Genomic DNA, 23,515 nt, shown 5'->3' with positions numbered 1-23,515 from the left:
AAAGTGGTGCAACTGGATTGCCTGCCAGAAAGGTAAGCAAACAATTCATAGTAGATTTAATATAGACGTTCCGAATTAAAAAAAATAAAAGTAACAATTATGCTTGGCTAGGTGGATGCTGCATCTGTCCTCCTGCCACCTCCTACACCAAGAGCTGATTGTTCAAAGACTGCTCATCACTCATTTCTCAACCTTCAGTAACAGTCAGTCACTGGCTCACTGCTCTGCCCCTCCAGCGCTCACTGGAGCTCTGGTCTTTGCAGGCCAGAAGCTGCTTTCTGAGAGGCTGAAGCAGCTGCCAGTCCAGGAATCTAGATGGATGCCAAAATTAGTCAGGATCTCTCTATAGTCTGGAACTATTGAATGCAGGTCACAGAGCTTTGGCCCTACTTCTCCTTTAAAGTTCACCTTTTGGGAGGGGTAGAAACGGGCATATTTTTGCAAGAAAATTATTTTTTCCACAGTACCCTGCAAAACAAGGAGCCTGTGATTATTGGATCACGAGTGCAATGCCAGGCTCTTGTCAATCCTTCCTCCAGATCCCCACCCATAAAGTAGGGCTTTCAGTTGGAGAGCTAGAGGAAGTGTTAGTGGACTACGAGTGTGGTTCTTAAAATTAAGAGCCAAGTCTGCCATCGTGGCAGACCGGACTTGGAATTCATTCATTCACAGATCTCTGTTAATGTGGCTATGCAGGGCTCAAAAGTGACCGAGGCTGTGGTGAGGAGGAACTTGAGGGGGAAGAGCAGGGCAGTCATTGTGGGGTAGCGTGTTTCATAAGGTGGAAATGGTGCAACAGTACTGTCCTATTTGCTATTTGCACTCAATCAAAATTGGATGAATTGGAGTTAAAGGCCTTTTACACTTTCAAATGTTTTTGTTTGAACTCTGGTCCAATTAATAAGTAGACACCCAGTATTCTTTACACTGTTCTTCGATAGGAGCACTCCTTCTGAATATGTGCCGGAGAAAAATCATAAGGCTATGATCACATACAGTGCTCAGCATAAATGAGTACACCCCTTTTTGAAAAGTAACATTTTAATCAATATCGCCACGAACACAAGAACAATTTCCAAAATCTTGACAAACCTGAGTTGTATAGAACATTTGTTTAGATCCATTAAATGAAAGTAAGGTTAATAAATATACTTGGATTACAAAATCTTCAGTTTTAGGCCCCTTTCACACAGGGGGAGTCCGTCAGCGGGGGATCGATCCGCCGATCCCCCGCTGAGCAGGCGGATGGCAGCTCTGTCTCCGCGCTGTGTGCAAAGACAGAGCTGTCAGGTCCCTGCTGTTCTCTATGGGGGAATCGGATGAGAACGGACCGTCTGTCCGTTCTAGTCCGATCCGATGGATGGAAAATTGGGTTTCTATCCGTCCAGATTTGACGGATCGGATGTCAGCGGACGTGTTCTATTTCTGTCAAGACAGGTTTGCTCTTAGATTCTGTAATGACCTATAATGCATCTTTTGTTTTTTTTTCATGGCAGATTATCACTTCCTGTACCAAAGAAATGGTGATGGAGAAGCCAAGTCCCCTGCTTGTAGGGCGGGAGTTCGTCAGGCAGTACTATACTCTTCTGAATAAAGCTCCAGACTTTTTGCACAGGTAAACCTTGAACAAGGTGTTCTGTTATGGGCTGTAACCTATCAACATATTAAGTGCTTGCTTTTGTAAACCAATAGTAGGCCTATTCAGAAAAGGTGCAAATATACAGTGGGTAAAATAAGTATTGAACATGTCACCATTTTTCATGGTAAATCTATTTTTAAAGGTGCTATTGACATGAAATTTTCACCACGTCTAACAACCCATGTTATCCATACATACAAAGAAACCAAAACAAAAATTCAAAAATTAAGTTGTGTAATAAAATGGAATGACACAGGGAAAAAGTTTTAGTCCTGGTTCACACTTGTGCGATGCAGGAAGGCTGCGAATTTGCAGCCTGTTCCCGCATCGCAAACGCACCCCTGGCAGTTCACGCTGCCATATGCGATATGCTGGGGGTGTCAATGAAATGTTAACGACACCCCCAGTTTGATCGCATATCGCAGTGCGATCTGACAGTTCGCACAGGATTGGACCGCACAAGTGTGAACCACTGTGCGATCCGATCCTGATGCGGCTGGAAAAAAGGGTCATGTGCGGATACATTGCGAATTCAGCCATACAAAGTGTATGGCTGAATTCGCATCCGCACCTCCGATCGCATGTAATGAAGGAGCACTGCGCTCCGAATTGCATGCGATAGGCACACTCGCAGAAGTGTGAACCGGCCCTTAAACACATGAAGAAAGGAAGGTGCAAGAAATCATGGAAATCCAAGATACCAGCTGAAATCCACCAGTAAGTAGAGCAACCCTGCTCCTTGTCAGTACAAAATAAAATCAGCTGGTTCAGTCTCAACTGATGGCCTATAAAAAAGGTTTCTCATTACCAATATGTCACAGAAACCTCTCATGATGAGTAAGAGCAAAAAACTCAAGACCTTCGCACCCATTTTTGTTGCCAAACCTACTGATGGCACTGGTTACAGAAGGATTTCTGAATGTTTCGGTAAGCACTAGAGCTGAACGAAATATCGATTCACACCTCACCCCCTCACGATCTTTAAACTAGTGATAGACCGATATGGTTTTTTCAGGGCCGATACCGATATTTTGGTTGCAACGTATCGGTATCGGCCGATATTTTGTACATTAAAAGTTTTGAAAAATAAAGACAATTTTTGATACAAATCTGGTACTGAACATGTTAATTTTTGTTTAATGCTTAATGGCTGGCTTGCTGGCTGGCACCCTGTGGTGGGGGGCTCTGGATGTGGGTGGCTGGCTGGCACCGGGCTGCTGTGGGTGGGTGTATGGCTGTGATACACTCCTGCGAGACTAGTCCCAACTCCAGACGAGGCTGTTTAAGACGAGGATGGCGGCCTAAGAAGGCAGAATAATGTCACAAAAATATCGGCCAGTTCCGGGGCCAATACCGATATATCGAGGGGAAAGTGCATATCGGCCTTACCCTACTTAACAGCATGTCCTTGATTCTTACAGAGCTGTTTGCTGTTCACTCACAGCTGTAAAAAAAAAAAAAAAAAGAGCCTTCGTTTAATGATTATCAACATTGGTAAGGCTGCTAGCTAACTATAAACAGTGTTTTACAATGTATAATTTTGTTCCATTTAGATAAAAGTAATGAACGTCCGTCTGTAAGTTAGTGCGGTTTAACCTCTTAAAGACTAAGCCTTTTTGACACTTGTTGCTTACAAGTTAAAAATCAGTATTTTCTCTTACGTCCTCTGACAGTCTCCGCCGATCCATACAAGCCTTAACTATTTGGTAATGGTGCCCTCTGCAGGAGTAAGCTAGATAGAAATGTTAATACAAAACTTTTCTATATTTAGACCTCTAGGGGGCCCGTCCCCAGTCACTATCCCTGATCCAGTCGCAACTGGTCCTCAGTTTTATGCTGCCTAGCTTAGTAGGCTAGCTTTTCTAGCCGGGACCCAGTGTCTCGGTTTGTCTTTGTTTTTTTTCTGACAATAGGTACTTTTCTTCTGGTTTTTATTGCTCTCACTATCACTAGTTAGTCAGGGACTTTTTCCTGGAAGACTACAAGTGACTGCAGAGCTGGGCCTCGCATTGGGTAATATAGATCCTTATGGAGTCCCAGCCTGCCAACGAGCGTCGCAGGTTACTGGTGTGCCCAGGCCTCGCAACGACAGTGCCCCCTCAGAATAGGGACGAGTCTGCGGAGCTACGTCTTCGCTGGGGCTGTCTCAACCCGGAAGGCCCGCGCGTTGCCAGCATCCCTCCTTGGCTGACGGCACCCCTACTTTCTCCCGTATCAGCGGTGCCCGCTTCTCTGGACTGGTGAGTACTAATACCCCCTTGTCCCTGGGGACCTTTGTGGGGTTTGTGGGCCCATTCTTAGGGGATGGCAGGGCTGGTGGTCTCTGTGGGATCCCCCGTCTGGCTGGCATGGTGTCATTTCCCTCCCTCCCTGGCCCTGCTGAGGGCGCTGTGTGAGGTACTTGTGGTACCTGGGGTGTTTTGGGAGGGGCTCCATAGCGGTGCGGGGTCTCCCTAGGGTCCCCTGTGGTAGCCAGACTGTGTGTGTGCGCTCAGTTTGGCGCCGTTTTAGCGTGGCTGCCATTTTAGGTGAGGGCAGGTCAATGGGCTCTGTGTGTGGGCATCAGCCATGTCATGTATACTGCCTTGCTGCCGATCGGGCACCATCTTGGGTAAGGGCACATGCCTAGTAAGGGCGGGCGGCCATCTTGCTGGTGCCTTTTTAGATGTGTTCATTAGGCACCATTTTATTGTGGCTCCTGGGCTAGGCCTCTATGGGCGTGAGGTCACTTCCTCTTTCCCTCCATTTTACCTCGGAGCAGTCTGTGACAGTTTATGAAATTGTGGGGGGATTTTTACTAATGCCAAAGGCATTTTTCTGCCGAAATTATTATTTTTGAACAATGCAGGCTGCGGTGGGGTTCCGCAGGAACTGCCGATTTTAAAGGGCCAGCGTCCCATTTATTTTTTCTTGGCTTTCTGGACTCCCAGACCGAAAATTCCCCCACAGGCCTGGTGGGGGCTTCGGGCATTCCTGAAGCCTCTTCCCTGGTCTCCGTTTTCTGCTGCTCTTTGCACTTTTTTTGCATCCATGGTGGATCTGCGGAGTGCTCTTTAAAAAAAAAAAAAAAAAAATTACGGCCTGTGCCCTCCCAGTCCTCGGACTCCGAGCCTGAATGGTTGCAACGGATGATGTCCCTCCTGTGGGGTCCATGTCCTCCGCTTGTGAGAAGGGGGGAAGAATCTTCCTCCTTGGTAGCACGGGGACGCGCTGCCATAAGCTATCCTCAATAGCGCCATTACGGAAATTCAATCTTGACGATGAGTCCTCTCAGTCAAGTACAAGGGCTGCTTTTGGGTTCCGAAGTGCCCTAACGTCGGGTCAGGTTTCCCTGCCCTCTGAATTTTTGCAAACATGTGTATCGCCGGTGACATCGCATTACACATATGCTGGTGGTGCCTGAGCGTCTTTTTCCACCGCTATCCCTTTTTAGGAGGCCGTGATCAGACGTTGGACGGTGTCCCCTTACGTGGACCACACTGTCTCTGGGCTGACTAAATCCACCTCAATGCCAGTTTACAGATCTGTCTGATAGGCACGTTAGGGCCGTCGTAGGGGTGGGGGGATGTCTGTGTTGCTTTCATTTTCCCTGCTTCTCCAGTATTCAGGACGGGGGTTCACGAGTTGCTTCTTTTTCAGGGTACAAGATCAGTTTTCGATCTTGCCCCGTAGACAGGTTCTTCCTGTCTGCTCTCCAGCTGCCTCCTGCTCGTCTCAGGGTTCTCATGGGGGGCGGTGCATGTTCTGCTTGCCCAAGGAGTCTTTGTGCCCGTGTCTTCACGGGACAGGTTTCACATTTTTTTTTTTTTTCTTCCATCCTGTTCTCAGTGCCCAGAACAGGGGGCACAGTGCGTCCGCTTCGGGGCTTGCAGTCTCTAAACCGTTTTTTGCGGGTGCTGGAGTTCTGGATGGAATCCCTCAAAGCCGGTGGTGGCATCATTGGATCCAGGGGACTTCCTGGCCTCCCATCGCCTTGCTGGATGAGTTTCTACCCATCCCTATCTACGAGGGTTCTCAGAGATGTCTCCGCTTCGCAGTGGCGGGGGAGCTGGCCAGATTTCTGGTGCTACCCTTCGGTGTCGCTTCGGCTCCCAGGTTTTTCACCAAGATTTTGGCCCCAGTGCGGGCCTTACTGCATTTAAAGGAGATTGCGTGCTCTTTTATCTGGCTGACCTCCTGTTCAGGTCGAGCTTGTGTGCATCTTTGTCGAGTTTTCTGACCATGCCGGTTTCAGACACTCCGGGAGTTCTGGTGGAACGTCCATTTTCATTGGTCGGCACTGACTCCTTCAGGTCGTCTTCATTACCTGGGGATGGTTCTGGACTCTGCTCAGGCGTGAGTTTTTTCTTCCAGTTGGCTAACCCTGGTTCCGGAGGGACCAGATCGGGTCCCTCAGGGACGACAATTCCTCCTCCTCCTCGCGGTCCTATGTGCGGTCTCTGGGTCTTGTTTCGGCTTTTGCAGCTGGCCAGGTGAGGCAGGATGCCTGTCATTGGCAGGTAGTTTCTCTGTTCCACCGGCTGCGGTCGGATCCTTTGTGGTGGCTCTGGTTGCCGACCCTGACACAGGGCAAGTCCTTTCGGCCTCTGTTGTGGACGGTGTTCACCACAAATGCCAGCCTGTCGGGCTGGGGAGAAGTCCTGGGCACGTCTTGTGCCCGGTGGTTGTGGTCGGTTGTGGTTCTTTAAGAAATGAAGGTCAGTCAGTCCGAAAAATGGGGACACTTTCAAGGTTTTCCCAAAGTGCAGTCACAAAAACCATAAAGCGCTACAAAGAAACTGGCTCACATGCGGACCGCCCCAGGAAAGGAAGACCGAGTCACCGCTGCTGCGGAGGATAAGTTCATCCGAGTCACCAGCCTCAGAAATCGCAGGTTAACAGCAGCTCAGATTAGAGACCAGGTCAATGGCACACGGGAGTTCTAGCAGCAGACACATCTCTAGAACGGTTAAGAGGAGACTGTGTGAATCAGGCCTTCATGGTAGAATATCTGCTAGTAAACCACTGCTAAAGAAAGGCAACAAGCAGAAGAGACTTGTTTGGGCTAAAGAACACAAGGAATGGACATTAGACCAGTGGAAATCTGTGCTTTTGGTCTGAGTCCAAATTTGAGATCTTTGGTTCCAACCACCGTGTCTTTGTGTGATGCAGAAAAGGTGAACGGATGGACTCTACATGCCTGGTTCCCACCGTGAAGCATGGAGGAGGAGGTGTGATGGTGTGGGGGTGCTTTGCTGGTGACACTGTTGGGCATTTATTCAAAATTGAAGGCATACTGAACCAGCATGGCTACCACAGTATCTTGCAGCGGCATGCTATTTCATCCGGTTTGCGTTTTTTAGTTGGACCATTTATTTTTCAACAGGACAATGACCCCAAACACACCTCCAGGCTGTGTAAGGGCTATTTGACCAAGGAGAGCGATGGGGTGCTGCGCCAGATGATCTGGCCTCCACAGTCACCGGACCTGAACCCAATCGAGATGGTTTGGGGTGAGCTGGATCGCAGAGTGAAGGCAAAAGGGCCAACAAGTGCGAAGCATCTCTGGGAACTCCTTCAAGACTGTTGGGAGACCATTTCAGGTGACTACCTCTTGAAGCTCATAAAGAGAATGCCAAGAGTGTGCAAAGCAAAAGGTGGCTACTTTAAAGAACCAAGAATATGACAAATTTTCAGTTTCACACTTTTTTGTTATGTATATAATTCCACATGTGTTATTTCATAGTTTTAATGCCTTCAGTATTTTCATAGTCATGAAAATAAAGAAAACTCTTTGAATGAGAAGGTGTCGAAACTTTTGGTCTGCACACACACACACACACACACACACACACACACACACACACACACACACACACACACACACACACACACACACACACACACACACACACACACACACACACACACACACACACACACACACACACACACACACACACACACACGGTATAATGAATAAATACTATAGTAATAACAATCTGCATCATAAAAATATCATAATGAATAAATACAGCAATAAAAATAGCAATATCCTAGTTTTTCAACACAGCACCTTATGTTATCACTGTTCAATCACGCAACAATGATTTAATATTGATTATCACTAGTGCACTTTATTACTGCTCATTTGCACTTGTTTTTTGCACATATTTATCACTATTATATATCACAGATATATTTGTCTACAGTGTGAATTATGTTTGTTATTATTATTATATAGTATTTGTATAGCGCCGACAGTTTACACAGCGCTTTACTACTTGAGGGTAGACAGTACAAATACAATACACTTTAATACAGTAGGAATCAGAGGATCTTGCACGCTAGAGCTTACAATCTAAGAGGGATGGTCAAGAGGTAATAACTGTGGGGGATGGGCTGATGGAGAAAATAAGAGCACAGTTGTTGGGTGGTTGCCAGATGGGTTTCTCTGAAGAGATGTGTTTTCAGGGATCGTCTGAAAGTAGTCAAAGTTGGAGATAGTCGGACAGATGGGGGTAGAGCATTCCAGAGGATGGGTGAAGCTCGGGAGAAGTCCTGGAGGCGGGCATGGAAAGTGGTTACAAGGGAGCTAGAGAGCAGGAGGAACGAAGACAACGAGTTGGTTGGTATTTTGAGACCAGATTAGTGATGTAGCTGGGCGCCAAGTTATGGATGACTTTGTAGGTTATGGTTAGTAGCCTGAATTTAATTTGTTGGTTGAGTGGCAGCCAATGGAGGGATTGGCAAAGCGGGGTAGCAGACACAGAGCGGTTTGCAAAGTGGATGAGCCTGGCAGCAGTGTTCATGATGGACTGAAGGGGGGGATAGTCTTTTTAAAGGTAAGCCAATGAGAATGGAGTTGCAGTAATCGAGATGAGATGACCAGGGAGTGGATTAGAAGCTTTGTGGCATCATTGCTTAGGAAGGGACGTATCTTGGAGATGTTGCGGAGGTTGAGGCGGCAAGCTTTGGACAGTGACTGGATGTGTGGCTGAAAGGCTAGTTCAGAGTCCAGGATTATACCTAGTACCTTGGCATGGGTGGACGGGTTGATAGTTGTGCCGTTGATGTTGACAGAGAAGTCGGGGGAAGAGGACCGTGGGGGAGAGAATACCATGAGCTCGGTTTTGGACAGGTTGAGTTTGAGGAAGTGATGTGACATCCAGGTTGATATGTCTGTTAGTAAGCTGGTGATGCATGAGGAGACTGAAGGAGTGAGCTGAGGGGTGGAGAGATAGATTTGGGTGTCATCGGCGTAGAGATGATATTGAAAGCCATGGGAGGCAATCGGCTGACCCAGGGAGCAAGTGTAGATTGAGAAAAAGAGAGGTCCAAGGACAGAACCTTGGGGGACCCCGACAAAGGAAGAGGAGAGGAGGTAGGAGAGTTGTAAGTAGCACTGAAGGTGCGTTGGGATAGGTAGGATGAGAACCAGTGAAGAGTACGGTCACGGAGGCCAAAGGAGTGAGTTTTTTGAGGAGGGGGTTCTCTACTGTGTCAAAGGCAGCAGAGAGGTCCGGGAGTAGTAGTACAGAATAGTGTCCATTGGTGTTAGCTGTTAGTAGGTCATTTGTGAGTTTAAGGAGAGCAGTTTCAGTGGAATTTTGAGGGCGAAATCCAGACTGAAGGGGGATCAAGAAGATTCTTAGATGGGTCACTCAGTTGGTTGTAGACCAATCATTCAAGGAGTTTGGAGGAGAAGGGGAGTAAGGAGATGGGGCGGTTGGTGAGGTCCAGTGAGGGCTTTTTAAGAATGGAAGTGACTAGCGCATGTTTTAGAGAATATGCCAGAAGAGAGGGAGAGGTTGAAGATGTGAGTTAGAGAGCGCAGAATAGAGTCAGAGGGTGAGTGTAGCATGTGCGAGGGAGCAGGATCCAGGGTGCAGGTGGTTAGATGGGTGTTAGATAAAAGTACAGCAACCTTGTTAATACTAGTAGGGTGGAACGAGTGAAGTAATGATTGTACCTGTGGATATGGGTTGGTAAGTGGGGGAGGTTTCTGCACATTGGAAATCTCCTCGCGAATTGTATCTTATTTTTGAAGTGATTGGCGATCTCCTGGGCAGTGAGCGAGTTAGAGGGTGGAGTTGGTGGAGGACAGAGTAGAAAGTTAAAGGTAGAGAAGAGATGACGGGGACTAGAAGATAATGTTTGGATGAGCGTGGTAAAACAGGTTTGCTTGGCAGTGAGGAGGCAGGGATAATATTTTAGAAGGGCAGATTTATATTTGTTGAAGTCATCCAGGGACTTGGTCTTACGCCACAGGCGCTCAAGAGCGTGGCTACATTTTTTGAGGCTTTCGGGTGTTGTCTGTTTGCCAGGGTTGTAGGGGTCGGGGCCGAATTCTGCGTGTAGTGAGGGGAGCGAGCTTGTCTAGAGAGGATGACAGCGAGCTGTTATAGATGGAAATGGCTAGGTTGGGGCATAAGGGTGATATTTTGTCATATAGATGGTCAGTGGCAGAGTAGAGCATAGAAGGGTTGAGGTGGCGAAGGTTTCTACGGGTAACTGTTAGGCGGTTGGAGGGAGAGGAAGTGGAAGACAGGGAATATGTGAAACTAATAAGGTGGTTATCAGAGAGTGGGAGAGGTTGCAGGGAGTGCATAGACAGGAGAAGACAAGGTCAAGGGTGTTGCCAGTGGAGTGTGTAGGAGACTGTATCCATTGCTTCAGGTCAAGAGATGAGGTTAGGCTGAGAAGTTTAGAAGCAGTAGTAGTATTGGCATTAACTAGTCACCAAAAATGATTGTGGGGATATCAGAACAGAGAAAGTAGGGTAGCCAGGCAGAAAAGTCATCAAGGAATGTGGATACTGGTCCAGGGGGCCGGTAAATGACAGAGATTTTTAAAGAAACAGGAGAAAAACGAATGCAATGCACCTCAAAAGAGGAGAATGTCGGAGAGGGAGGTAGGTGAAGTACCTGATATCAGCACACTATCTTTTATTCAACACTGTTATCCACCAATTTGTTTGAAGATGCTTTTTATCACTGTTACCCACCTTTTTAGTTACTTTTCCCTGGAGTGGGACACTCATTATTATCTTTATGAATTTATCGCCGATTCATCTTTACTTTCATATCCGTTCAGTATGTGGTGACACTACTAGGATTGGCAGCTTTTTTTCTTCATTTTTTTTTTTTTTTTTTATTGCTCTACCTATCATCTCTTTCAATACTTAGTGGCAGCGCATTAGGCTTTCTTTTTCTTATTCCCAAGGTGGTTTCTTCGTTCCACCTCCACGAGGATATTGTGCAGCCTTCGCTTGTGAGAAGCCCGAGCATCTCCAGGAGATAGCTTTGCATTCCTTGAATGTGGCCTGGGCGGTCAGGGTTTTCCTGGCTGCCGCGGCATCTGTTGGGCAGTCTGATTCCCTGTTTGTTCTTCCTGAGGGACCTCGGAAGGGCTCGGCCACGGCCAGCTTTTCTCCGTGGATCAGACTGACGTTTTTGTTTCAGGCCTCTTCCATCGATGGTCAGGTTCCTCCTTTCCCTGTAAAGGCCTTTTCTACTGGAGCCATCAGCGTCTCTTGGGTTTTTCGCCATCAGGCTGCTCTGGCTCAGGTGTGCAAAGCGGCGACCTTGTCGTCTGTGCATTCTTTCACACAATTCTACAGAATTGATATTATGACATCCTTCCCTTGGCTGCAAAGTTTTGAGGTGCGTCGGTTGTTTGCAGAGACATATTTTTTTGCGTCTCTTCCTTGGGGTGTTTTTTCATTACCTTTTTTCAGTTGGTTGCATCTTCCCACCCCTCACACCTGCACTGCTTTGGGACGTCCCAGTAGTGAAGGCTTATATGGATCGGCGGCGACTGTCAGAGGACGTAAGAGGAAATAGAATTTTTGTAAGAACTTACCGTAAAATTCTTTTCTCTGAGTCCTCTGACAGTCGCTGCCCCCACCCCTCTGCTTTTTTTGGATCTGGGGGTTATTGCCTTCCGGTACTGCTTGCTATAATCTGAGGACCAGTTGTGACTGGATCAGGGATAATGGCTGGGGGACGGCCCCCTAGAGGTGTGTCCTAAGTATAGAAAAGTTTTTTGTATTATCATTTCTATCTGTCTAGCTTACTCCTGCAGAAGGCGCCATTACCCAAAAGTGAAGGCTTATACGGATCGGCGGCAACTGTCACAGGACTCAGAGAAGAATTTTATGTTAAGTTCTATTTTTTGCTAGAAAATGACTTAAAGCCCGCAAACATACATTTTTTTTGCCTAGACCCTAGAGAATAAAATGGCGATCGTTGCAATGGTTTTTTTTTTTTTTTTTTTACACTTTATTTGCGCAGAAGTCTTTTAAATGTAGTTTTTTGGGAAAAAATACACTTTAAAAAAAAAACTACACAGTAAAGTTAGCCCAATTTTTTTGTATAATGTAAAAAATGTTGCGCCGAGAATCGATCTTTATGCTAAGCAAAAAATAGTAATTCTCATTTTATCCAGAACCGTGCAGCTCTATTGAGCACTGTTGGGACCATAATCTGAAAGTGGAAAAAACATGTCGCCATAAACCGGCCAAGATTTCTGAAAGAGTGAAATTTATAGGAACAGTTCACGAGCCAAGGACAACTTGTAGAGCGATTGAAACAATTGTACCTGCTAATTCCAGGTTTCTCAAAGAAACTAAGTAATGCACTCAACCATCATGCAAGACTCCATTGCTGAAGAAAAAGCATGTTGAAGCTGTTTTAAATTTTTTTTCTGAACAACATTTAGACAAGCCTGTGAAATACTGGGAGACTATAGTTTGGTCAGATGAGACCAAAATAACTCTGGGTGCTTTAATACACACCATGTTTTGAGGTAAAATTGCCCCAGAAACACCATACCAACAGTGAAGTTTGGAGGTGGGAACATCCAGGGTGTGGGGCTGTTTTTCAGTATAGAATATTGGCATACTTCATATCATTGATATGAAGGGCTCACAAACAGTTTATTCGTCCCTCAGGGACAGTCGGTGTGGCGAAGTCCGTTGATTCTTCCTAAGGTGGTTCTAAACGCCCTAGTCTAGCGAGCATAAGATCGTTTTTCCAGACCCGTGGACAAGGCCTCCTCTGCCTGAAGGTGCGTCCTCACCCATATATGGGGTAGGGGGGGTGTCTTTGTCCGTTCTTGGACCTGCGGCTGGCCCGCATCTTGGGCAGCTGGGTTCAGGAGGTCATGTAGTCCAGTTGCATGATCGAGCTTTGATCCGCTTTTTCCAGTAAGGTTTTCCTTTCCAATGTACGGCTGTCCCTGGATCGCCTGCAGGCGCTCTGTGGGGCAGTGAAGGCTCTGGTTCAACAAGGCTGGACCTACTGGCCCTTGATGGTTCCGTGCGGATCAAAAATTCAAGATAGTATCGGTTCGCATGATGGTAGTTTCCCCACATCAGTGGGATTCCTGGCCTCCATAGACATTAAAGATGCCTACCTTCACATCCCGTTGTGTGAAGGACCCCAACGGGGTCTCAGTTTTTTCCGTGGGGCTCTATGGGTTTGTGGCATTACTCTTGGTCTCACTTCTGCTCCTTGGGTCTTCACAACGGTGTTGGTTCCGGCCCTATTGCGGTTGCGGCAGCGGGGTGTATTGGTCCTGGGTTCCTGGCTGATCGGTTTCTGTGTGGAGTCCCCCTACAGTGCTAATGACAAATTTAGAAGTCACCATGTGAACTCTGGAGGAGTTCGGGTGGGTTGTGAACCTTCAGAAGTCCTCCCTGGTCCCATGAGACTGGACTATCTGGGCCTGACTTTGGACTCGTTCTTTGTCAGGGTGCTTCTCCCTCCGGGGAAATAACTCTTGGACCTTAAGACTGCGGTCAACTGTTACTGTCCAGCACAGGGTCATCACTTCGGACCTGCATGCAAGTGCTGGGACTGATGGTGTCCATCTTTCGAGCCGATCCCTTTTGCTCAAGGATCCCCCAGAAGGCAATACTTTTCAATTGGGACTGGAATCCAAACTCTCTGGACGTTTGGTTCTGACTGACCTGGGTGACCAGGGAGTCTTGATCTTGAATCCTTCCTCCCCTTTTTACTGAACAATTGTCACTGCGGATGCAAGCTTGTCCGGGTGGGGGAGGAGTCCTTGGCAGGTTCTCTGCTTAGGGAGTATGGTCCCTGGAGGGTCCAGGTGGCTTATTAATGTCCTGGAGCTGAGTGATACGGCTTTGCCTGGTTCACTGGACCAGGCACCTGCAGCTGTCCAGTGCGCATTCAATGGGATTACGCCACAACCCTGGCTTATGTCATTCACCAAGGGGGCACCAATGGTGTCCCTGCAGTCATGGAAGTGAAAGGCATTCTTCGTTGGCCTGAGCGACTTTTTTTTTTTTTTTCCCCAGCTCTCTTCATTGTTCCCTTCCGGGGTGTGGACAATTGGCAGGCGGATTGCCTCTGTCCCCCTGCCTTGGATGCAGGGGAATGGTCCCTTCATCCGGAGGTTTGGGGCACTCCAGCTGTAGATCTGTTGGCGTCACATCTGCAGGATAGTGCAGAGGTTGTGGCCTGCTTCTGGGACCCTCTGGCAGATGCGCTGGTGGCACCATGGGTTCTGTCGTAGTCGAGGACCTTTGTTAAGTTCCACATGCACGATGCTGAGAACTGCGCAAGGATGACTCAGGCATTGTCGTTTGTGAGCGGTCCCGACTGGGCCAAGGTCAGTATCAGCTGCTGTCTGCCTTTCCTCCTCTCGTTGCTGCCAAGACTTCTTCGCAGTATCGAGACGGAAGGGATTCTGTGGCTCCGGACTGGCCTCGCCGAGCTTGGTACACCGACCTGGTCAGGCTAGCCGCAGGTATTCGGAGGTTTCCTCTCAGGGAGGATTTGCCTCCGGGGCCACTCTTCCATCCTGCTTTACGGTCACTGGCTTTATCAGCTTGGCTGTTGAAAGCCAGGTGCTGAAGGTCTGCTTCAGTGATTTCCACACTGCTTAAAGTGTGGAAAGCAACTTTTAGGAGGATTTTTTTTTTTTTTTTAATTGTACAAGAAAGTCGTATATTGCGTGGTGAGAGTCTCTTTGGGCTCCCCCTCGCTCTTCCTCATGGCCCAGATCTTGGCTTTCCTTCATCTGGGTGTTGATCAAAATTTGGCCTTGGTACTATTAAGGGTCAGGTTTTAGGCTTTGGCAATTTTCTTCCAAAGGCCATTGGCCGCCTGTTCCCTGGTGCGTAACTTCTTCCAGGGGGTGCTTCCCTTTTGGTACTTCCGGTGTGACCTCCGTCTCAGAGTGGGGACCTTAATTTGGTGCACTTGGTTCTTCAAGAACCTCCTTTTGCAAGTATTCGGGGGTGATCCCCTGCCTACCTCTGTACAGAAGGTGGCCTCCTTGGTTGCGGTCACTCTGCACGCAGGTGGTTGGCACTTGTGACATTGTCCTGTCATTCTCCCCATATGTTGGTATATGCATACAAATGGTACTTCGTCCGGATCTGTCCTTCCCTTCGAAGTTGGTATCTAGTGTTCACTTGGAACGAGGGCATTGCATTTCCGTCTTTTGTCCTAAGCCCAAACATCCTGAGGAAGATGCATTGCATACTCTGTATATAGTTCAGGCACTCAAGGTGTACATGGCGACTGAGTCTTTTCGTGAGTCAAGTTCGCTCTCTGTACTCACGGATGGCCCTAGAACAGGGCTGCCTGTGTCTGCTGTGACTGTTTCCAGATGGATCGGACAGACTGTGGTCCTACCTTTTCCTGTTTAGGCGCCTTCGACTCGGGTGCCTAGTGCTTCCTGGGCTTTTTGCCATACAGGCGTCTGTGCTTCCAGTTGCAAGACTGCTACCTGGTTGTCCGCACCTTTTACCAAATTTTGAGGTGGATGTGCTGGCATCTGCAGATGACTCTTTTGGCCGAAAAGTTTTGCTGGCTGCTGTCTGGAAGGCTATCGACCTTCCTTGACGGTGTTTTACTGTTTGTTTCAGGGGGCTTCATCTTTTGTTCTGATTCCTATGTTGCCTGGTTGGCTATGTTTAGCCTTGGGGACTTGTTCTTTTCTGCTGTTCCCACCCCTCATTTTATGGCACTGCTTTGGGATGTCGGGACGACAGAAAAAACTCGATTTTTGACTTGCGGTAAAATCCTTTTCTCAAGTTCATTGATGGACGCAGTACCCTCCCCTTTTGAGTTGGGTTAGTGTTGCTTTTGATACAAAACTGACATCCCATGCAGGAGAGGGGATGTACCCTCCGGGACTGCCCATAGGTGTAGCCTGGACTTTTTTTTTTTTTGTTGCCTAGTGCCCTACTCCTGTAGGGGGCAGTATAACCCTACTCATATGGATCTGAGGACTTCGTCCGTCAATGCACTTAAGAGAAGGATTTTACGGGAAGTCAAAAATCCAGTTTTTTTCCAACGTTCACTGACGGGACGCAGTCCTCTGATCCATATCAGTAGGGACTTCCCAAAGCAGTGCCATAAAATGAGTGGGAACAGCAGAAAAGAACAAGTCCCCAAGGCTTCGTCCGTCAATGCACTTAAGAGAGAAGGATTTTACGGGAAGTCAAAAATCCAGTTTCTGCCCACTCCAGGATTTCGGTTGACAGCCACTGAAGGGTCCTGCTTCTCATGCCCCCTTGTTTAAATAAGCCACAGTCGTGGTGTCCGATAAGCTCTGCACACGGAATCCCTGGAGGTTCAGAGAAAAGGCAGCCCAAGCGACTGTTTTTTTAACTCTCTCCAGTTTGAGGACCTCCTTGCCTTGGTCTGGGACCAAACACCTTGTGACAGATTCTGATCCCAGTGGTCTCCCCCATCCCTACATGCTGGCATCTGTTGTGTGACTCTTCTTTTGACCGGAAAGGTCCAAAGTAAGCCACTTGACAAAGTTGCTTGATTTCTCCACCACCAGAGGGTCCTTTTTACATTTTGGTGGGGATTTTTACTTTTGTGTCCAGGGTTTTTGGACTGTGATCTCAAAACTTTAGTAGGAAACTTTGGAGTGGTCTGAAATGGAGTCTTGCCCATTGAATGGCTGGTATGGTCGCTGTTAGGGTTCCAAGGGGTGACATAACTCTTCTGACCATTTCCTGATTTGCCAGTAGCATAGCTACTACATTCTGGATTTTTTTCTTTTCTTCTGGAAGAAAGGTTTTGTTTTCCCTGGTAACCCAGAAACTGTGCCAGCCGAGCTGGAGTGCAGCGGAAAGGTGCCACTTTATTGTAGGCTCACCCAGTCCTGCATACATCCTATCATGTAGGGATAATTCCTTTCTCTTTTCCTAAGCCTAAAGTAATATAAAACTGCCTTTAACAAACCATCCACTTGTTCCAAAGACAGTTTGTATTTTGAGGGTATATTTTCTACTCCTTCCTCCGAATCTTCCTTGGAATGAGAGGGGGAAAGTCCCTCTTGGATAGGAGGCCCTATAACCACTCCTACCAAAGGGATTGACTGTGAGCCCTAAAAGAGGATTGTGAGGTGGATGGCTCTGTGTTAGAGAGGAACGAAAGGATTGTATGGTAGCATCCAGCTCCTTTCTAACTGATGCAATTAAATCGATGCATGTCGTAGACGCTTCCTCTTTAACTAGGGAGTCAACGCATGTCTGACAAAGTGCTTTCTTCCAACCTTCAGGTAATTTCGCCTTGCATGAAGGACATTTCTTTTTAACCATCATGTCAGATCTCTTAGCCTGCCATAAAGAAAAGAAAAAAGACAACCATCCTAATGAGTCAACCCATTACTCTCAGGGTCACCCAAGTGCACAGGAAAATTCCATGTGCCCAGACAGGCACCCAGGGGGGAGAAGGAGAGAGACCCCACAGTAGCAAAGGTAAGCACACAATCACCCCTTACCTGGGCCTTGCTGGTGCCTGTCCCACTTGCTGTGAAGACCACATCCATAGCGGCGCCCGTTGGCGAAGGATGCCGTTTCTGGAGCGCCCTTGCGCCGAAACGGAAATGAGCACCAGCTCTGTTCCTCCCCTTGCCCCCTGCGCTTCCGGCGGAAGTGACGCTGCACGCCTGCTCCATGAGCGCCGCCCCTCACCGGATGCCTCACTTCTGGCTGGGTGAGACACTACTCGTATCCGGAAATGCGGCGACAATTTTGAGTAGAACGGCGGGGGAAAAAAGGGGATCCTCCACCAGCTGCCGCCGCCCAGGAGCTGCACTTCACGGGCCGTACCGGCTCTCCCCCAGCACGGAAGAGGGAGCCCATCACTAACGTTCGTGTGGATGGGAGGAACGGACTCTCCAAAAGAAGAGAATAAGGTAGGTGGGAGGCAGGGAGCCTGGTCTCTCAGGACAGTACCTTGAGAGCCCCTGACTCCCCACTTAGGTGTTCCTCGGGCTGGAGGGGAAACAAAAGCTGAGGAGCTGTGGGGAGAAGCCTCCTTTTTAAAGATTGGCGTTTCCTGTTGACAAGTGGGAGGAGCCATCTCTCAAGGTGCTGTCCTGAAAGACATTTAGGGAAAAATAGTTGCCTTGTCACTTCCAATATTTTTCCTCTAGCCTAACAGAAACCTCAGTGGTTTAATTATTTTATTTACTAGTTCTAGTTGTCTTCTCAGTATATGCTACCCAATTATGGTAACCACTTGCCAACCTCCCACAGTACAGTCATTGAGCATTTTCTAGGATTAGGGGCATGCAGCATGCCACTTCAGCAACCGTGTCCACCGTACACAACAGATTGTGGATCCCGACACCCGGCCCCTGAAGGCAATCGCAATATTAAGGGTCCTTTCACACGATCCACGTTGCGATGAGCTCCGTTCTTTCCTCAGCGGGGATCGATCCGCTGATCCCCGCTGAGCAGGCGGATGACAGCTCCGTCTCAGCACTGTGTGCGGAGAGGAAGGTGTCAGAGCCACGCTGCTCTCTATGGGGAATCGGACGAGAGCGGACCGCCTGTCCGCTCTCATCCGATCCCCTGGACGGATGGAAAACAGGTTTTCCATCTGTCCAGATTTCACGGACAGGATCGGATGGCAGCGGGTGTCAGCGGATCATGGAGGATCCGATCAGATCCGCCTAAAAAAACTGACAGGCAAATCTGATCTGATCGTTCGTGTGCAAGGAGCCTAACAAAACGGTTATAAAATGTCATTCATAAAAGCTGTTTCCTATTAAGTGATGCTGTAACTGGCCCACAGCTATCACATTACCTGTCCCAATCACAGATCCCCAGTTATCACAGTTATGGATGCAACTCATTTGTGACAGTTAAGAACTGTATGTTAAAAGTTAAATTAAAGTGGTTGTAAACCCACTTTTAAAGACTTTTACCTGCAGGTAAGCCTATATTAAGGCTTACTGTATTTTCTGGCGTATGAGACTACTTTTGAACCTCAAAAAAATCCCCCAAAAATGGGGGGTCGTCTTATACGCCGAGTATAATATCTCCAAAGTAACCTAAGTATAAGTATTACCGGTAGATAAAAATTAGGGGGGGGGTCGTCTTATACGCCCAGTCGTCTTATACGCCGGAAAATACGGTACTTTAGGTGCTATAAATATCTCCTAAACATGCACCGTTTTTTAGGAGATATTTACAGTGCATGCAGCCGATGAGGTCATCGGCGCTTGCGCTCTGAAGGAACGGCCACCCGTGACGTTCCTTCAGAGCCCTGTGCCGTAAACGGCGGCTCCCTCGCGCATGCGCGGGAGTGATGTAATCGTGCCTCCTGCCAATCAGATGGCTGTAGGACGCGAACCAGGAAGCAAGACGGCCGAACATGTCGGCCGTCTGTCGCTGAGTGGGCGACACTGCGGGGGCTTCGTTTTAAGGAAAGTACTTCATAATGAACTAGTATGCGACGCATACCAGCTCATTATGCCTTTTGTCTTTTACAGGTTTTTTTCTTTTTTGGCTGAGTTTACTTCCTCTTTAAAGAAAAGGTTTTCTAATTTTTTTTTTTTTTAGCATACTGTCACCAGTCTGTATCCCTGGCACAACAGTTACTGTTATATGGTGACAGTGTGTGATTTCTTTAAAAAAAAAAAAAATTCAATAGACTCGCCATGATTTTTTAATGCTTTAAACTGTCTACTTTCCTAAAAGGGGATCTGTACTGTTCTGGTATTTTAAAGGCCTTAAATGACAGGCCCCCTCAGTACATCAGGATTGATCGCTTTTTAAACATATGCCATAGTTTGTAGATGCTATAACTATCAAACAAACCATTTAAAGGATAAGTTCACCTTTTTGTAACCTGTTACACCCATATTCGGGGTGTTAACATGTTACAAATGTACCAGCCCCCACTCACTGCCACAATGTAAAGAAAACCGGCCACATCATTCATTCAGTGTTCTGTGAATGAATGGACTACAACTATCAGCAACCTTGGTAGCTTTTGCCTTGTAGTTCTCACCGAACTACCATACTGTGGTAGTTCATTGATTCTTCATGTCAGTGTAAAACTGACAGCTTTCACTGACAGTCTACAGGAGACCTGCATGGTATCAGCAAGCTGCTGATTGTACTTGCAATGCTTTCCAGGCACCTTTCAAAAAATACTAAATGCAAGTTTTTTTGTTACCTGCAAAAAAAGTTCATTTTCTTCAATTTACACTTACTGGGATTTTTTTTTTTTTAACCAAAGACTTCAAACTATATTGTCCTAAATGTTATAATGAAATTTGAATGTTTCATCGCAAAGTGGAAATGTGTGTGTGTGTGTGTGTGTGTGTGTGTGTGTGTATATATATATATATATTTATGTATATATATATTTTTTTTTTTTAACTTGTATAGCAAGAAATAACCCAATAGTGATCAAATACCCCCAAAAGAAAACTATTTGTGTTTAAAAAAAAAAATTTATTTTAATTTGCGTACAGTTGCCAGTTAAAGGTGCGCAGTGATGAACATCAAAAAATTGCCTGGTCATGAAGGGGTCAGGTGGTTAAAGTAGTTGTATACCCTTACATATACCTATTACAATGACTGGCCCCAGGTGGAGCACAGATTACACAAATCCTCATACATATGTTGTACACAAATCCTCTGACATAAGTTGTACTGGTTTTCTGTAGCCTTCTGTACATAAAAGTGACAACCACTCCAACCTATAACTGGCCTTTGAAGTAATGTGCATATGGAAGGGCAATGCACATCACAAACAAGATTTTCCAGCACACTTGCCTGCCAGCCCTTTACATTTTTGCAAAAAAAAAAAAAAAAGTTTTTTTAAAAGCTGAACTTGGCCTTTTAACTTTGCAGATATCATTGAGGACTCTCTTCCACCATTCACACACTGTACTTCCCCCGCTATCAGAATGTACTGATCAGTGTTTCAGGCTATAGCCTGCAGTGGTGATTTAGCTGGCAAAAATCTGACAGCGCAGTTGTACAAAGGTCGATTTTTGGTAGATAGATTTGTAAACAACCTCCCTGCCCATTCATGGGTCTCTGTTAAATTTTGATCCATGTATGGCCAGTTTAAGCCTTGTGGAATAGGTTCTGCAAGCAGGAGCACCACCCTAATAGATTATTTCTTTCCAGAATCTTCCGCACTATATCTTTTTGTTGTGTTGTCGTCCTAATCCATTGGTTGCCTTCAGTTCTTAATACTGTGGTGATTGATATTTATTATTTTTCATTGTGGATGGGGTTCTGGTTTTAGGTAGGTGGACCCGGCCTTATGTGCTATCCTTGAAGATTTGTGGGAAAATCAATGCCCAGCTAATACTGTCATGTGCACTAAGCCATTAGTAGTTAGCAAATGTCAACGGTCCTTGCCAAGTGTTTCTTTCTTTTTCTTTCCTTTTTTTCTTCTTTTTTTTTTTTTTTTTCTCCTTTTCTTTTCTTTTCTTTTTCTTTCTTATAAGAATTTTTTCCTCTTTAATTTTAGGTTTTATGGAAGAAATTCTTCTTATGTGCATGGAGGATTGGATGCCAGTGGGAAGCCCCAAGAAGCTGTGTATGGACAAGCGGTATGTCTCAAAACTACTGCATATCTATTCTTCATGCTGTCATTTACTTAGTTTATTAATGATTTTCCGGTTTGTTTCAAGGGGAATTTTCCGAACTAGTCTACACAGATCACTAAGGTGATTCTGTAAAAAGGTTACCAGTTAATATACCTGTGCATATGCAAGGCAGCCTGGAATAAATCTTATTTTAGGCCCCTTTTCACACCAGCGGATTGATTGGGCATGCCTGTCTGTTTTTCAGATGGACCTAATCAGACCACACATTGTTATCCATGGGGAGGTTGATTTAAACGGACACGTGTCCATTTAAACCCGCCTGCATCTGGGCCGCCAAAAACAGGGATGGGGAACCATTCCCCATCCAGCTAGCTGATCTGATGAGTCTGAAGCAAAGAAACAGGCGGTCCATTTCCATCTGACAGCCCCGTAGAAAACAGTGGGCTGTGTCCGCTCTGCATTCCGGAGCGAATAAACACTGTCATCCGCATGCTCAGATGAGATTAGCGGACATATCCGCCGCTTAGCAGGCGGACCCAGTTGATGGAGTCCACCTTGTGTGAAAGGGGCCTAACACCAAGTAGCAAAAGTGGTGAATAGGCTGATGTGGCAAACAAATACCATTGTAGGCTTGCCATAGATAGATGTAAGATATTATTTTAGACTTGTGAACTTTCGTTGATCAACTTTGTGTGTTTTTTTTTTTTTTTTTTTTTTGTGTAAACCTCATTTTATTTTTTTTTATTTATTTTTTATTAAGTAATGCCCCCACCAAAGCAATATAAATTATATAAATGCAGCTTGGTCTGCAATCCTTCCCTTTTTTTTTTTTTTTTTTTTTCTTGATATCCCCTCAGTACTACTGTTTCACCACAAGATGTTCTCAGTTTTCTGGGTTGAATAAAACTCGGTGTCATTGAACGAGAGAGCCTGAGGGCATACTAGAAATTAAAATCAAGGCCCTGCTCCCTAAGGGTAGAAATCCACAGCTTTCATCATTTTTATAGTGTATTTAAGGATAAATCTTTCAAAAAAAAAAAAAAACACCCCTAATTTGACTTTGATTTGACTGTAAATGGTTTTCTTAAATTCAGGAAATTCACAAGAAGGTGATGTCCCTTCAGTTTAGTGAATGTCGCACAAAGATTCGACACGTCGATGCGCATGCTACACTAAATGACGGTGTTGTTGTCCAGGTCATGGGTGAACTTTCTAATAATGGCCAACCAATGAGAAAGTTCATGCAAACCTTTGTGCTTGCCCCAGAGGTAAGTAGTTTGCCAATATTCTGTATTGTTGGTTTTCCAGTGTTAAATATTGTTTTACAGTCAATCTCTCAGATTGGGAAAACTTTAACACCTATACTTCAATAAAACATCTAGGGCATTCTACACAGAATATAGACTTGACTTTCTCAAAACTATGTAATGGTATAATGTAGACTGAGTATATGGTGGTAAGGAAGGAATTTACAGAAGCTGTATGGATAGACTTCTAGACCAGTGTTTCACAACCTTTTTTTCAGTTAAGGCATCCTTCAAAATTATGCAGTAATAAGACTTGGTTACGCCTATGGGCAGTACTATCTGGTATACACCCCCCTCTGCTATAGGGCCTTTAGTTTTTTGTTTTTCTACCTAGTCAGTAGTAAAGACCTAGCTCCTGTTGGGATCTTGTGTTCTGCCAATTTTTTATGTAAAAAGGCTTTTTTCTTCTACCTGTGTTTTTTTTTTTTTTTTTTCCCCTGTAAGATCTACAATCAACTGCTGGCCTGGGCGATGGGCTAGATGGCTAGATCCAGTGCACCCCCCCCCCCCCCCCAGTCTGCCCAGCGAGCACCATGCTGGGTTAGCAGCCAGAGGGATGGATATTCTTGATAAGCTGAGCGCTGACAGTCTTTGTGGTCTTGCGGCTTGGGTCCTCCTCCCGCTGTAGAGTTTTGGCCTGGGCTCCAGGGGTCTCTTCTGGGAGCCTCCTCGTGGGCGTTATGTGGCGGCCATTTTTCCGTGGTTGGCCCCATTTTTTTTTTTGGGT

The 23,515-nt window shown here is 46.3% G+C and overlaps 1 protein-coding gene across 1 annotated transcript in view; it reads left to right on the top strand.

The window, feature by feature from the left end:
- Positions 1-23,515, top strand: part of G3BP2 (G3BP stress granule assembly factor 2) — a 113,880-nt gene that overhangs the window by 12,393 nt on the left and 77,972 nt on the right. The window contains exons 2-4 of the mRNA XM_082258946.1: positions 1,497-1,615; positions 21,403-21,484; positions 22,576-22,749. Coding sequence (XP_082115072.1) covers positions 1,521-1,615; positions 21,403-21,484; positions 22,576-22,749 — 351 coding nt within the window. The 5' untranslated portion in view covers positions 1,497-1,520. The remainder of the gene's footprint in view (positions 1-1,496; positions 1,616-21,402; positions 21,485-22,575; positions 22,750-23,515) is intronic.

Source organism: Pelophylax lessonae (assembly GCF_965119305.1).
Source record: "Pelophylax lessonae genome assembly, chromosome: 1".
Classification (NCBI taxonomy): domain Eukaryota; kingdom Metazoa; phylum Chordata; class Amphibia; order Anura; family Ranidae; genus Pelophylax; species Pelophylax lessonae.
Note: the sequence above shows the minus strand (reverse complement) of the source record. Positions and strands in the feature narration are given on the sequence as shown.